Source organism: Oreochromis aureus, linkage group 19 (assembly GCF_013358895.1).
Source record: "Oreochromis aureus strain Israel breed Guangdong linkage group 19, ZZ_aureus, whole genome shotgun sequence".
NCBI lineage: Eukaryota > Metazoa > Chordata > Actinopteri > Cichliformes > Cichlidae > Oreochromis > Oreochromis aureus.
Window position 1 is genome coordinate 1,655,230 of NC_052960.1, and position 13,639 is coordinate 1,668,868.

General features: G+C 47.2%; 1 protein-coding gene across 1 annotated transcript; it reads right to left on the reverse strand.

Annotated features, from left to right (window-relative positions):
• Positions 1 to 44: 44 nt before the first annotated feature.
• Positions 45 to 8,389, reverse strand: traf3 (TNF receptor-associated factor 3). The gene is made up of 14 exons (XM_031749681.2): positions 7,805 to 8,389; positions 3,741 to 3,891; positions 3,407 to 3,572; positions 3,253 to 3,304; positions 2,810 to 2,914; positions 2,554 to 2,718; positions 2,389 to 2,469; positions 2,209 to 2,283; positions 1,987 to 2,079; positions 1,764 to 1,904; positions 1,487 to 1,664; positions 1,007 to 1,350; positions 737 to 928; positions 45 to 641 (listed from the first exon to the last, which is right to left on the reverse strand). Exons 2-14 carry the CDS (start codon positions 3,886 to 3,888, stop codon positions 606 to 608), a joined length of 1,776 nt encoding a protein of 591 aa, XP_031605541.1. The 5' UTR covers positions 3,889 to 3,891; positions 7,805 to 8,389; the 3' UTR covers positions 45 to 605.
• Between the last annotated feature and the right edge of the window lie 5,250 nt (positions 8,390 to 13,639).

Here is a 13,639-nt window from a genome sequence, read left to right on the forward strand (position 1 = left end):
ATAAAACAGGAAGACTCCGCAGAAAAACTTCACAATAAAACAAGTTTGTTTGTTTTCTGTCAGTTTTATTTTCACACAAACATTCAAACAAAGTGTGCAAATGAACCGAACGACTCGCACGAATTCTGTCAACGCTCGGAAACCCACCAAGGCCACAGAGCAGCCGGACCACACCGCCGGGCTCTACAGGAGTCTGCTCTTTATGTAGTTTCAGCCAGTCTGACCAGGTTTTCGGACTCCTCTGTGGCTGTAGTGGATTTCCCAGCATGCCTCTGTAAACGGGTAATAAAAGGAAGTAAAGCTCGATGCACAGCATCAGTAACGAGCAGCAACAACGTCCTCATAGTGGCGGCCATGTTGGCTCTGAGTTCTGTCACCACGGTGACACTGAGTCATTCACACCCCCCCCCCCAAACACACACACACACACACACACACACACACACACACACACACACACACAGTTTTGTAGTCCACCAGTCAAAAAAGTTCACTCTGACTGGCTGCTTCCTGTCTCTTCTTCTCCATCTTCTTCCATCTCTGATCCTTCCCATCATCCTTTGCTCTGCCAGGTGCGCACCGGTCACATTTGTCAGATCACACGCTTACAGGTCAGGAAGGTCAGAGGTATCCACGGTAACCTGCCGGTCAAACCAATCACCACAGGTTAATTCACTGATTGCTCAATTAATCAATACATAGGTGTGGTCTGTAACCCGCAGGACACGCCCCTCACCTTGATGAAGATGGTGTCATCTTTAATGTAGGTCCCCGTCTCCAGGACATTCTGTGACACGAACAGCGGGCAGCCGGACGCGATGTTCATCTCGGCCACCGGACGGCGGAAGCTGCTGCTGTTCGGGTCCGGTTTGAAGGCGTCGCCCAGGTGCTTCCTGGAGGGACCCTGGTCCATCAACATCAGGGTCACCTGACAGAGACAGACCGCATCAGAACACGCTACACTGTTTACGCTTCTGTGCTAAATCACACAGGAGGTGAGGTGTACCTTTTGTTTGAAGGGCCAGGGCAGCAGGGCATCGTACTCGCCCCTCATCACCACAAAGAACAGCGACAGGTGCGTCCCCTTGCCCATGCCGTCTCCGTTCAGGTAAACTCGAGCACACATCTTGTAACCGAAGTATCCGGTGTAAAACGGCTGCGAGTACAGCGACAGCGTCTTTGCCGCCACCGCGTCCTGTTTCCGCCTCTTGTAGTCGCGGATCTTCCAGATTAGAGTCCCGTTGTAGCTCGCCGTCTCCAGCACCTGGAAACGCAGGTCCATGTCAGCCAATCGGATCTCGTGGACACTCAGCATGTCGTCATGGCGATTCAGCTGAGTCTCCAGGGATGCTGGAGAGAAGAAGACGTGCACCAGGAGTTATTGATTATCGATTGACAAACAGCCGTAACGTGCCCTAAACCTCTGGTGTCTAAGACTACAGCCCGTCCCCAGACCCCGACAGCGGTACAGAGAGGTCGTTCTAACCCAGTGTGTGTGTCGTGGATCCGGATCCGCCGCGTCCACCTTGCTCCAGAGCGGCGAGCCTCGTCCGTACGCTCTCCAGCGTTCCTCGCAGGCTCTCCACCTCATCTCTGAGCAGACGGAGAGAATGCAGCTCCAGCTCCACCTCCAGCAACTTCTCTGAGTGAGAGCTCATTAGTTTCTGTGGAGAGAGCACAGATTAACGTGATGAGCGTGTCTGTGGATGGTGGGAGGAGCCCACGCTGTCAAGAAAAAACCTCCACCAGCGAAATGGCGGTACCTGCATGGTGGCGAGTTTCTGCTCCATTTGCCGGTTCTTCTCCCTCAGCTCCTCGTTCTGGTTCTCCAGCTCCGACAGTCGGCTGCTGAGCGCAGGAAGCACCTTGTACCGCTCCATCAGCTCACCTTTCACATCTTCCACCTGGAAGCAGAGAGCGCTCAGTTAAGCTCGCACCGCATCTTCTGAGGAAGATGTTAAGTGTTTTACGTATCACCGTGGTTACCTTGTTCTCTAACGATAGGTTCCTGTTTGCCATCATCTTCAGGTGTTCGGCTGCGAAGGTGGACTCGTGCTGCCTCATGTCCTGGTTCAAACCCTGAAACACAGCACACGCAATATTGCAGTACATACAGTATGAAGTATCAATACAGGTGTATAACTGCAGTACTGTGGTACATGAGCCACACGTCTGTCACACGTTTAGTGAGGATGATGATGAAACTACCTTGAACATGCAGCCGTAGCGGTGGAACTGACAGCTGACCTGAGCTTTGGGACAGTCGTGCTGGTGACCGGAGAGCTGAAACAGCACAATATCAATAAATCAATAGATCGATCAAGCACTGCGATCGGAAAAGCTGAAACCTGAAGGGTGTGGGTGATCTGGGAAAAACTGGGTCAGCACCTCGCTCCGGGGCAGGGAGGTGAAGGAACAGTGGTTTGGACACATCACGGGGAACGCCGGACAAACCGTATCTTTGTGTTTCTGAAAAAAGTTTTTAAAAACTTAATTTTTCACAAAAAACACTAAAAACCAAGAAAAAGAAGCCAAACGCTGCCTGCGGCTCACCTGCAGGTCTGTCAGGGGCATCTTCGTGCTGCAGAACTCGCAGGTGGTCTCTCTGTGTTTGCATTTCCAGCTCAGGTGGTCAGGAATCTCCTTCCTCATCATCCTCTCCTTACACTTTCCCAGCGGGCAGGGAACCTCGAAGAACGGACACACGTTCAGGTGGTCCTGCAGACACACAGGTGAGGCACGTAAGTCAGTTTCTGCTTTATGCAGAGCAGCCAATCAGAGAGCGGGATTTTCAGGTACGTGTGCTCACAGGTATCTGCTGCAGACTCATCTGCTCCTGACAGCCGTTTGCCTCGCTGCGGCAGTAAACCTTCAGCGACATGATCTCCCGGTGGCAGCAAACGTCTTTGAAGATCTGAAACCCAAAGCACAGCCTGATCAATCATCACACAGACCGATCAGTGATCACAGATTGATCAGCAACTGATCGGGAATCAATCACTGATCAGTAGGGCTGTCAACGTTAACGTGCGTTATCCGTCGTCAGGATTAACACGATTAAAATTTTGACCGAATGAACCCATCGGAAATGTCTCTGTCAGCACATTTCGGGCAGTTTGTCCATTCTGCGCTCCAGATGGGTTCATTGTGTTAAAAATTTTTATTTGTTAACGCATGTTAACACGTTAACGTTGACAGTCCTACTGATCAGTCAACAATGTGATCTCTGCTGTGATGTCACTTCCTGCCCACCTTGTCTCTGAACAGTGGCTCCATGTCAGCCGGACACACCGGGTTTGGACGACTGCAGGAGAGAGGACACAAAGTTAAACTCTGACACCTGCAGGGCAGAGCAGGAAGTCAAATCGATGCAGCGTTTCCCCTGAGTGGGAGTGGCCTGTCTCACCTGAGGATGTCGCAGATGCAGCTGTTACAGAAGCGGTGTCCACACTCGGTCTGGCGGGGCTGACACAGGACCAGCCTGCACGCCTCGCAGCAGTATTTAGCTTCTGGAGTTTCTACAAAGTGATCTCTGAAGCCGCCATGAAGAGGCAGGAAGCCTGCGGGCACACCTGAACAAACACCTGAGGTCAGAGACACACCTTACTGAACCTGTCTTCAAGGAGGACTCACACGCTCCTGGCTTCAACAGCCTGACTGGGTCATAAGTAACCTCAGCCAATCAGATCAGCCGCTGTGTGTGAATCCTGCCTAACGAAGATTTTTCTGAAACTCATTACCTTGCTGAGCGGTGGGCTCACTGGAAGGCCACAGATTGGCTGGGCGGTGAGAGGGCGGGGCTGCCGAGAGGGGCGAAATAAGGGAGGGTGCCACCTGCTGGAGGGGAATCTGCACCTCCCTGCCGTCAGCACTCCTCCCCGCGGACATGACCTGAAGAAATATTAAAAGAAACCCAACAACTGAGTCCGGTTTGCACGTGCTCAGTGGAGTCCAGCAAGGGGCGAAGGGGCGTGGCCTATGAATAGGAAAGTGGAATGGTCATATGTTAATTTAATTAGAAAGTGCAGCAAAAACAGGTGAGAACAGGTGAAGGAGAACAGGCAGTGAGCTCAAACATGGCAGTTTCAGCTCCACTGATTCAGACCAGTAAAACCAGTAAACAAGCTGAAAACCTTCATACATGACTTCATGATCCAGCCTGAGATCTTTCCAGAAGGTCTCAGAACTTCCACCTTCAGTCATTGTGATGTCACAGGTCAGGTTTAACCATGTACTGCGGTGCGGCAGGTCATTCACGACGAGAGAAACACCGACCTCAGCTCAGACGCTCGTGATGTCATGAAGCCCAGTCGCTTTTCTTTCCAAGATCCTCAGATTACCTCAGATTACCATGACCTGGTGACTAAGAACCTTCACAGACATGTCAGAGTGAGTGTCCAAAGATCAGTTGGTCTTCCTCCAAACATCTTAGACTCAGGTAGGTCCTTCAGGTGGACCCTCGGGTGAATCCTTTAGCTGGTCGGTTCTGGCTGAATGTCAGGGGAACCCCGTCTCCGACCTGTCGGCATTCACAGTTTTTCCTTTCGTGTTTTCATGGATCCTCTGAAAGGGTCGATGCTACCTGAACCCTTGATGGGTCACCTGATGACCAGGTGGACGTTTGCGGTTGAAGAATCATATTTTGGTCATGTTGGAACTCCTCGTGTAGAGTGTGACCAGACATTTAAATATTATACTGACCCTTAACCCTCACAGCAGACTTCCGTCATGTCGTTCAAGTCTCTGATGTTTGAGCAGCCCTGGATGTGAGTCCCAATGTTAAATAAAGGAAAAAGGTTCAGATACTGAACCATTAAACTGAGGAATGAATGCATTTCTCTCTCAGTCAAAATGGAAATAATTTCAGTTAAAAACATAAAGAGAATTTCGGAAAATTAACCTGTTACTCTGTTTTCTAAATGAAGTTTATGAAGCTGACAGTTGGATAACCTGTTTTAACTCCAGTCGGCTGACGTGCAGTTTGGGGTTTTTCCTTAAACATGTGATGTTTCAAAAACATCCACAATGGAAATGATCTCAGTGTTCTGATACTCACTGCATGCACAGTACCAAAGTATTACACTATTGCCGTATCACAGTACTGCAGTATTCTATTCAATTTTATTTATACAGCGCCAAATCACAACAACAGTCACCTCTGTTCATCTGGACGTTTGACCACTGCCCCGACAGCACAGGCTCTGGAAAATCTGGCCAAACACGCAGACCGAGAATCCCGGCTGCCGATCGGACACACGATGAGGAACAACCGGACTTTCCGACATTTGTTACAGTAACCTTGGTGTGCACACGTGGTTTACCATCACTTCCTGCTGTTCGACTCTGACGGGAAACCCGCCCACTGCAGCTTCACACACCTGAGCTACCTGGACGGTCAGCCAATGAGATGTGCCTCCTCAGTGAGGCTGTGCGGTGACACTGGTGGGGTTTCGATCAGAAGTATTTACCTAGCTTATGTTATCAACTCATGAACATTCAAAGAGCCGACGCATTTTCAAAACACAACCAGTGAAATCTAGTAAAAAATGAAAGATTTGAACATTTGAATAAATCCAGAAAGAGGCTCCACACACTTCACTCAGGAATTCTGCGTAATTTCAGAAGCATTGGGTCAGCTGACACATGAAAACCTGAAGTGAGCGCTTTCATGACCACACACACAGCTGTGACCTTTAACCTCCACACACACACACACACACACACACACACAGAGAAACAGAAACACACACTTCCTGTCAGGGATGCTGGGGACTTTTCCATTCACTGCATCATCAACACACACACAGACAGACAAACTCATCCCTTTCAAAATAAAAGCCCCAAATGAGTCAGTGGCATTCTAAGGTTCAAGTTAGAGTGAAAGCTTGTCACTGACATGCAATCTGGATCTGCCAGATGTGTGACATCACACACGTAGGTGTGTGATGTCATACCTGTGGTTAACGTGTGCTGCGACATGAAGCAGGGACCAGGTGATCTCTGCAGTCGTGACTGAGCACTTCTCAGAAAGAGAAACTGGAAGGATTCGCTTCATCACAGGGGTTTTCCTCATAGCAGCTGATGGAGGATCAGTCACCTGATGATAGCAGTCTGCGCCCAGCAGGGGGCGCCTGTGGAGGGGCAGGTGTGGACTGTACTCAGGTGGGTTTATTCATCGTCCCTGAAACAGAAACATCTGGGTGACAGCAGATGTTTCTGAACCTGCAGATGTGGTTCAGCATTAACAGGACCTTCACACATGTCCCAGTTACCCCGATGCGCACGCACACACACGCACACACACACACCAGTACCATCGGAGAGGCTGCCCTGAGCTGAGAACACAGTTCCTCTCTATGATTTACCATCCTGGAGCAACGCTGAAGATCGGAGCTCTTTCTGTGGAGCTTATGCTCCTGTGCTCACCACCATCATCATCACCACCATCAGTACCATTTTATTTAGATAGCAGCAAAAAAACAACAGCAGCCATGTCAGGTGCTTTAATGACACTCTGTGAGCAAGCACTTAGCGACAGAGGGAAAGAAAAACGAGCTTTTAACAGGAAGAAACCTTCAGCTGAAAGCGGCTCAGGGAAGGGGCGGCCAACTTGGGGTAAAGGGAGGATTCTTATCATCGTCTGCTCAGCTGAACGCACCATCACTAACACCCATGATCTTAAATTTGGACAGGTGCCCAGGTGAGCAGCTTTTTCTCATGTCTGTCTGATCTGTACTGTAGGGTTCTGGGTAATGTAGTCAGACCCTCTGGGTGTTTTCTGGAGTTTTCTAATCCCCCAAAAACGATGATGACATGGTGTTAACATCTGTCTTGTCCAGGTGTTTCCTCAGCAGGATCCCATCAGGCTGCCGTTAGACACTTATGGGTGACGATCAGAGGTCAGAGGTCAACCTGAGAGCTCCTGCCGGCTCACCCTGGATCACCTAAGAAAACACGCTCCGCCCCCGGATATGCTCAGTGTCAGGTTATTGGTGAGACCTTTGATTCAGATGTTAAACATCGCGGGGTCTTATTCTCTCAGTGCCTCAATCTTCTCAGACCATCAGCGTCACCTGCATGTCCAGGTGTTTTCACCTGAATAATGGTTTGTCCTGTCAGCTGACGATCAGCTGCTCTCTCACAGGTGAGCTGACGGTGAAACTAACCTGATAATCTGCGTGTGCTCAAATGGGAAACCACCTGGAAACTCTACACCCGAGGCTGTCTGAGGAGTACTCTTAGTACTTTTACTGCCTTACTACCCTGCTTACTCTGACAGTACTTTGGTGTTTACAAACAGAGGTTTTACTGTAGTAACTCAAAGTTCACGTGACCTCACACACACCTGTCCTGTTAACCTTCCCATCACCTGAAAAATCACATTTTATCGACACACAAGCGATAATCGATACCAGGAACTGATCCGCGGATGAATAAGAACAATAGATGCAACTGACTGAGCTCGTCCTCTCTGAGCTCGATTCTTCAGGTCTGACTGTTTTTAGCTCTGCTGCTCTGATCAGGGCATCAATCAAGTTACCGATCGGATTATTGATCTTGTTACTGATCCGTTGGGCGCGGATGTAAACAGACGGAAAGCCGACGCTAGCCGACGTTAGCCTGTTAGCTCGGTGTGATCGGTAACGGGGATTTTCATGTAAACACAGCGAGCTGTAGCATCTCCTCCAGCCCGCTAACACAGCTAACATGTTCCCGCTGCTCACGCCGAGTCTCTTGTCAATACCGCGTCTCTAGTATGTGTCTACTGTGCGTCTTTATTCTGTTTCTGCTCTCTCGGACTCACATGAATCTCCTCCGCAGGCCACAGCTCCTCAGGACTCCCCGGGACCTCCTTCTCGGCGGTTCCTCCGCGGACTCTCTGCGGGATTCAAACCGTCAACCTGCCGCTGTGTCGGAGCCTCCGGGCCTGGGACGGACTCCTCATGGTCCGGTTTCGGGTTCAGGTTCTCCGGCTGAGTGGTTTGTGTGAGCAGACGGCGCTGGGATCAGTTCAGAGATCCAGCAGCAGGACGGGCTGAGTGCTGGAAACCCCCTCCGCTGCTTCCGCCCAGGAAATCCCCCAGCTGCCCGGAGCATGCAGGGCGGCGGCGGGCCGCAGGAGGGCGCTGCTTCCGCCACGCACAGTTTTCTTTATTTGTTTATCTATATTAAAGAGATATTAACAGGAACGAAAAATAATAATAATTTAAAAAAAAAACAATTTAAACACAGGGCAGGAGCATATTTTAGTTCATTAGGTCAAATAATTTCATTTTAGTATTTTCAGCTCATTCTTGCTTCGACTGATGTGGCCTTTGACCTTTGCATTTTTACGTTTATGAACAACATAATCATTTAATTGACCAGAAAGTCCAAACTTTTTTCCTCTGTAAGCACTCATTACTGTACTTAAGTAGAATTTTCAGGTATCTGTACTTTACTTGAGCAACCTATTTATTTTTCTAACCCTTTTTACTTTAACTCCCTACATTTTAAACAAATATCTGTACTTTGTTCTCCTTACATTTTCAGAAAAGAGATTCATTATTTTAGGTTCATCTATAGTTTATACTCAGGGATAACCTGGGCAGGTGAGTGCAGGTGCCAGTACTTCAGCATCTCGCTAGCTCTACTGAAGAGGAGCGAGCATAAAGGCAGTAACGTTTTTAAGTGTCAGGTAATTTGAAATGCAGCATTTCTATGAACTCAATAAACATCAGCAAACACAGAAACTATTTGTGTGCAGTTTGTCTCACAGTGTGTTGCAGCTAAAGGTCCAGCTGACATGTAAGTCATCGTGTTTTTAAAGCCATACATGTGACATTATGTTTTTTATATATTGTGAAACCTGCTGCTAATCAAACTGAGGCAGACTAACTGAGTTATTTAAAGGCTGCATGAAAATCCTCTGCAGGATAAACAGGTTAGTTTGTACTGTGATGGTTTAAAGTAAAGAACAGTGTGTGACTGGTGCACAGTGGCTGTCTAATAAAAAGACAGCATGAACAGCAGGCTGTCAGTGTAGAGGATGGACAACTCACGAAACATCTGCTCACCTCTGGTTAATCCAGGTGTGTACATCTACAGAGAGCAGCAGGTCAGCTGATCACAGCCTGCACACTAAGACAATCTGCTGGAATAGAAATGATTGTGAGTTTGATTAACATGTTCAGCCTGCTTCCCTCAGGGAAGCGCTACAGGTGCATCAGCACAGAGACTCACAGACTCAAAAACAGTTTCTTCCCTAAAGCCATAACCACCCTGAACTCACACATGCACCGATAACACAGCCCCCCCACACACACACACACACTTTCCCATTTCCCTCTATAAATCACCACTGTGCAATACTAAATTCTATGTGCAATGTGTATACACAACAGTATTTTCTACTTTTTTTTTTTACACTACATTGTATATTTGTACATTTCATATATATATATATTTCTGTTAATACTGTTCATATGTATATAGTGCTGCAGAACTGTGCACCAGGATGAATAGATGGAAATATTCCAGTTTTCAGTGACATATTCACAGTGTACAAATGTGTATTATTAGAGTAAAGCCAGTTTTGGAAAATCATTCCAAACTGTTTCCACTGAAAGAAAATCATCTCCACAGTTTGTCTGTTCTTAAAAAAGATCTCTTATTAAGCTGTTGAACTGTCAGCAGTCAGTGCTGGAAAATATCAGAATCAAAACGTCTTACTGATTTTACTGATGCTATTTACAGAATCTGTTTTATGAATTCAGCACAGTGGCACGGTGGTTAGCACTGTTGCCGCACAGCAAGAAGGTCCTGAGTTCAATTCCACCATCAAGCCGGGGTCTTTCTGTGTGGAGTTTGCATGTTCTCCCCGTGTTTGCGTGGGTTCCCTCAGGGTACTCCGGCTTCCTCCCACCGTCCAAAGACATGCAGCTTGTGGGGATAGGTTAATTGGATAATCCAAATTGTCACTAGGTGTGAATGTGAGTCTGAATGGTTGTCTGTCCCTGTGTGTTGGCCCTGCGACAGACTGGCGACCTGTCCAGGGTGTACCCCGCCTCTCGCCCTATGACAGCTGGGATAGGCTCCAGCGCCCCCCGCGACCCTGAAAAGGATAAGCGGAAGCGAATGGATGGATGGATGGATGGATGGATTTATTGATAGCATCTACTAATTCTAGTTATAGTGAGACTGCAACTAAAGATTATTTTGGTGGTCAACTGATCTGCCGATCCTTCTTTGATTAGTTGATTATTCAGCGACTCTGTCAGTAACTCTCGTCTGTCCTTCCTGTGGGCAAAGCTCCTGTTCTAGGCTCCAGGACCTCTCCTGCTCAGGTCTGCCCACCTGGGAATATCGCCCCACAGCAAATTAAAATAATGACCCAGGAGACATATGAATTTGAAAAGACTCACATGTATTTTTAACATTACTCACTTGGACTGTCAGAATAAAATGAAATAAAATATTGGGTGATATAAATTAAAGTGTATTTAGTATTTAGACAAAAAATAATGTGCGAATAGAAAAGTAAAAGTTCAAATAAAGCTTCAAATTAAATCAAGAAGATTTTATTTTCCAGTCCAAAATAACAAGTTTCCAAAGTTACGGATGATTCAGTTCATGAATTCACGCTTACTCTTATCTTTGAGGTCATGTTCCCAGCTGCTGATAACCACGCTGAAGATGCTCTCCGTCATGACTGCAGCCATTGGAGAGGTGCATGAGCCTCTTTACAGGATCATCCTGTGCTTAATCCTAGTAAAACAGAATGAAGCAGAATTAGAAAAGAATGTGACTAATCATAAATCTGGTTATTTATCATCGTTTCTCAGATGATGTAGTGCTAAATGCCGATCAACCTGTTTAACCGATTATATTATAATTAGTTACTGATATGGTCCAACCCACAGATTAACTACCTTAACGTTAGGTGGAAGACGTTTAGTGTTTAGAATACTGGCTAATATTAATTAGAGTGGGAAAAAAAACTAGGGAAAGCGTAGCTGGTCCCGTTTAATGGTTTCTGAAACGGTGCTCACTTACCAAGCATCATCCTGACAAGTTTCCGACAGGTAAGTAAACATAAACATCACTGGATAAACATGAACAACTTGAGACAAATGTAGTTATGATTCGGCGCTATATAAATAAAACTTAATTTTAAAATATGAACGTTAAATCAATATACCAGCTAAAGGACATAATGCCACCAAGGGTACACATTCTTTTGATTTGTTATATGAACGCAAGAACACAGACAGTCAGTTACGTTAGTCCTCTTGTAAATGGAAATTACCCGTGTGGAAACTGTCCAGTGTCACAGCACAAATTAAACATTGAATGAGTTTTCTCATTTCTCTGTGCGCTGCAGTGGAAGCAGCTCTTGGGTTAGGAGAGTGCTGCCATCTACTGGCTGGTCTCCAGTAATGCTGATAACTTTATACTCCGTCACACAGAAGTGAAACAGAAACAGTGCACATAAACATTTTTAAATGCTGCACTCCAAAGAGCCGAAAGCTGAAGATGCAGTGAAAAGTGTGCAGTTTTAAAAGCAGCTCACAGCTGGAGGTCTATGTGTGCAATCACTGAAGGTTTCAGGTATGCTGCAGAGGTCCTGTTCAGTTCAGGCTGCAGTCACTCTTTCTCCTGCCATCTATACTGTGTAAAATATCCACCTCTTCCACCCAGTAACACAATAACAGTTATTCCAACAACAAGATCTGAAGTTTTGCAACTTTAACCCTTGTGTTGTTTCGGGGTCATTCTGACCCCAAAATAAATCTTTTGCCATCAAAATATATTTTTTATTCATTTAATTGTCTGAAAATAATGTTTTGTTTTGTTTTGTAAATCTGTTTTTGACTGTGTGGTGAAAAAGACCCCCTAGTACCCCATAGTGAGGGTGAGTTCAGGGTGGTTATGGCTTTAGGGAAGAAACTGTTTTTGAGTCTGTGGGTTTTTGTGCTGATGCACCTGTAGCACTGCCCTGAGGGAAGCAGGCTGAACATGTTGAAACCAGGGTGGGAGCTGTCCTTGATGATGTTTGCTGCTCTGCTGAGGCAGCAGGAGGAATAAATGTCCATCAGGGAGGGGAGAGGGCAGCTGATAATCTTGACTACACTCTGAAGCCTCACTCTATCCACCTTGGTGCAGCTGCTGTACCATACCATGATGCAGTAGGTTAGCAGGCTCTCAATGGACGAGCGGTAGAAGGTCAGCAGCAGGTTGGAGTTCAGCTTGTACTTCCTGAGGACTCTCAGGAAGTGCAGCCGCTGTTGGGCCTTCTTGACGACCGCTGAGATGTTGTCTGTCCAGGAGATGTCAGCAGAGATGAGGACACCAAGGAATGGGAAGGTGTGGACCCTCTCCACACACTCTCCGTTGATGTAGAGGGGGGCCAAGTCAGTGCTGTGTCTCCTGAAGTCAACAATGAGCTCTTTGGTTTTCTTAGTGTTCAGTGTCAGGTTGTTTTCTGAACACCAGGCTGCCAGCTTCAGGACTTCCTCTCTGTAGTCTGCCTCGTCTCCCTTCGAGATGAGTCCAACTACCGTGGTGTCATCAGCAAACTTGATGATGAGAGTGTTGTTGTGGGTCGAACTGCAGTCGTGGGTGTAGAGAGAATACAGGAGGGGGCTCAGCACACAGCCCTGTGGGGAGGCGGTGCTCAGTGTGCGAGTGGAGGAGAGATGAGGGCGGAGTCTTACAGTCTGGGGCCGGTTTGGGAGAAAGTCCTTTATCCAGGCACATGTGAGAGAAGGGAGGCCAAGAGTGACCAGTTTGGTGATGAGGATGTCCGGGATGATTGTATTAAAGGCTGAGCTGTAGTCCACGAAGAGCATTCGGACGTAGCTCTGCCGCTGCTCTAGGTGACTCAGCACAGCGTGGAGGGCTGTGGCGATGGCGTCTTCTGTGGATCTGTTTGCATGGTATGCAGACTGGTGGGGGTCGAATTCTGGGGGGAGGTAATCCTTGATGTGCTGAAGGACTAGTCTCTCAAAGCATTTCATGATTACCGGTGTGAGGGCCACAGGGCGGTAATCATTCAGGCTGGAGATGGGAGACTTCTTCGGCACTGGGATGATTGTGGCTGATTTTAGACAGGATGGGATGGCTGCCTGATCCAGTGAGAGGTTGAAGAGTCTGGTGAAGATGAGGATGAGCTGGTGGCCACATGCTCTTAGTACCCTGCCAGGTACTCCGTCTGGACCGGCCGCCTTCCTGGGGTTCACTGCTAGGAGCACACGCCTGACATCGTGCTCCATTACAGTGAGTGGAGCGGTGCAGGAACCGGGTGAGGATGAGGATGGGAGCAGGGCTGAAGCAGATGAGTGCTGCTGTCGTGGTGTTTCAAAGCGGGCGAAGAAGCTGTTTATTTATTAACTATAATAAGAATAATTGACGATTTTTACTCAAAAACAAGGTAAAAGTTAATGTGAATGAGGTCTTATTGGCCTATAGGGTGAAGTATCCACTTTATATTCTTTTAATAACAAACAAAGCAGACAGCGTACACTTTGACACCAGAGGACAAGAAGTGTGATCATGTGCTGCCATTAAAAAAATTCAAATGATTGAAAAACAGCATCCTCACTAAATTTGGAAATGTACTACTCTGTGATTCAATGTTTCATTTTATTTTCACTCAAAA

Excerpts from the sequence above, each read along its gene's own strand:
- traf3 (XM_031749681.2), bottom strand. The coding sequence starts at position 3,888 with ATGTCCGCGGGGAGGAGTGCTGACGGCAGGGAGGTGCAGATTCCCCTC. Across the intron at positions 2,470-2,553 it reads TGCCCCTGACAGACCTGCAG|AAACACAAAGATACGGTTTG; the intron begins GTGAGCCGCAGG and ends AACTTTTTTCAG. Across the intron at positions 2,284-2,388 it reads CCTCCCTGCCCCGGAGCGAG|CTCTCCGGTCACCAGCACGA; the intron begins GTGCTGACCCAG and ends GTGCTGTTTCAG.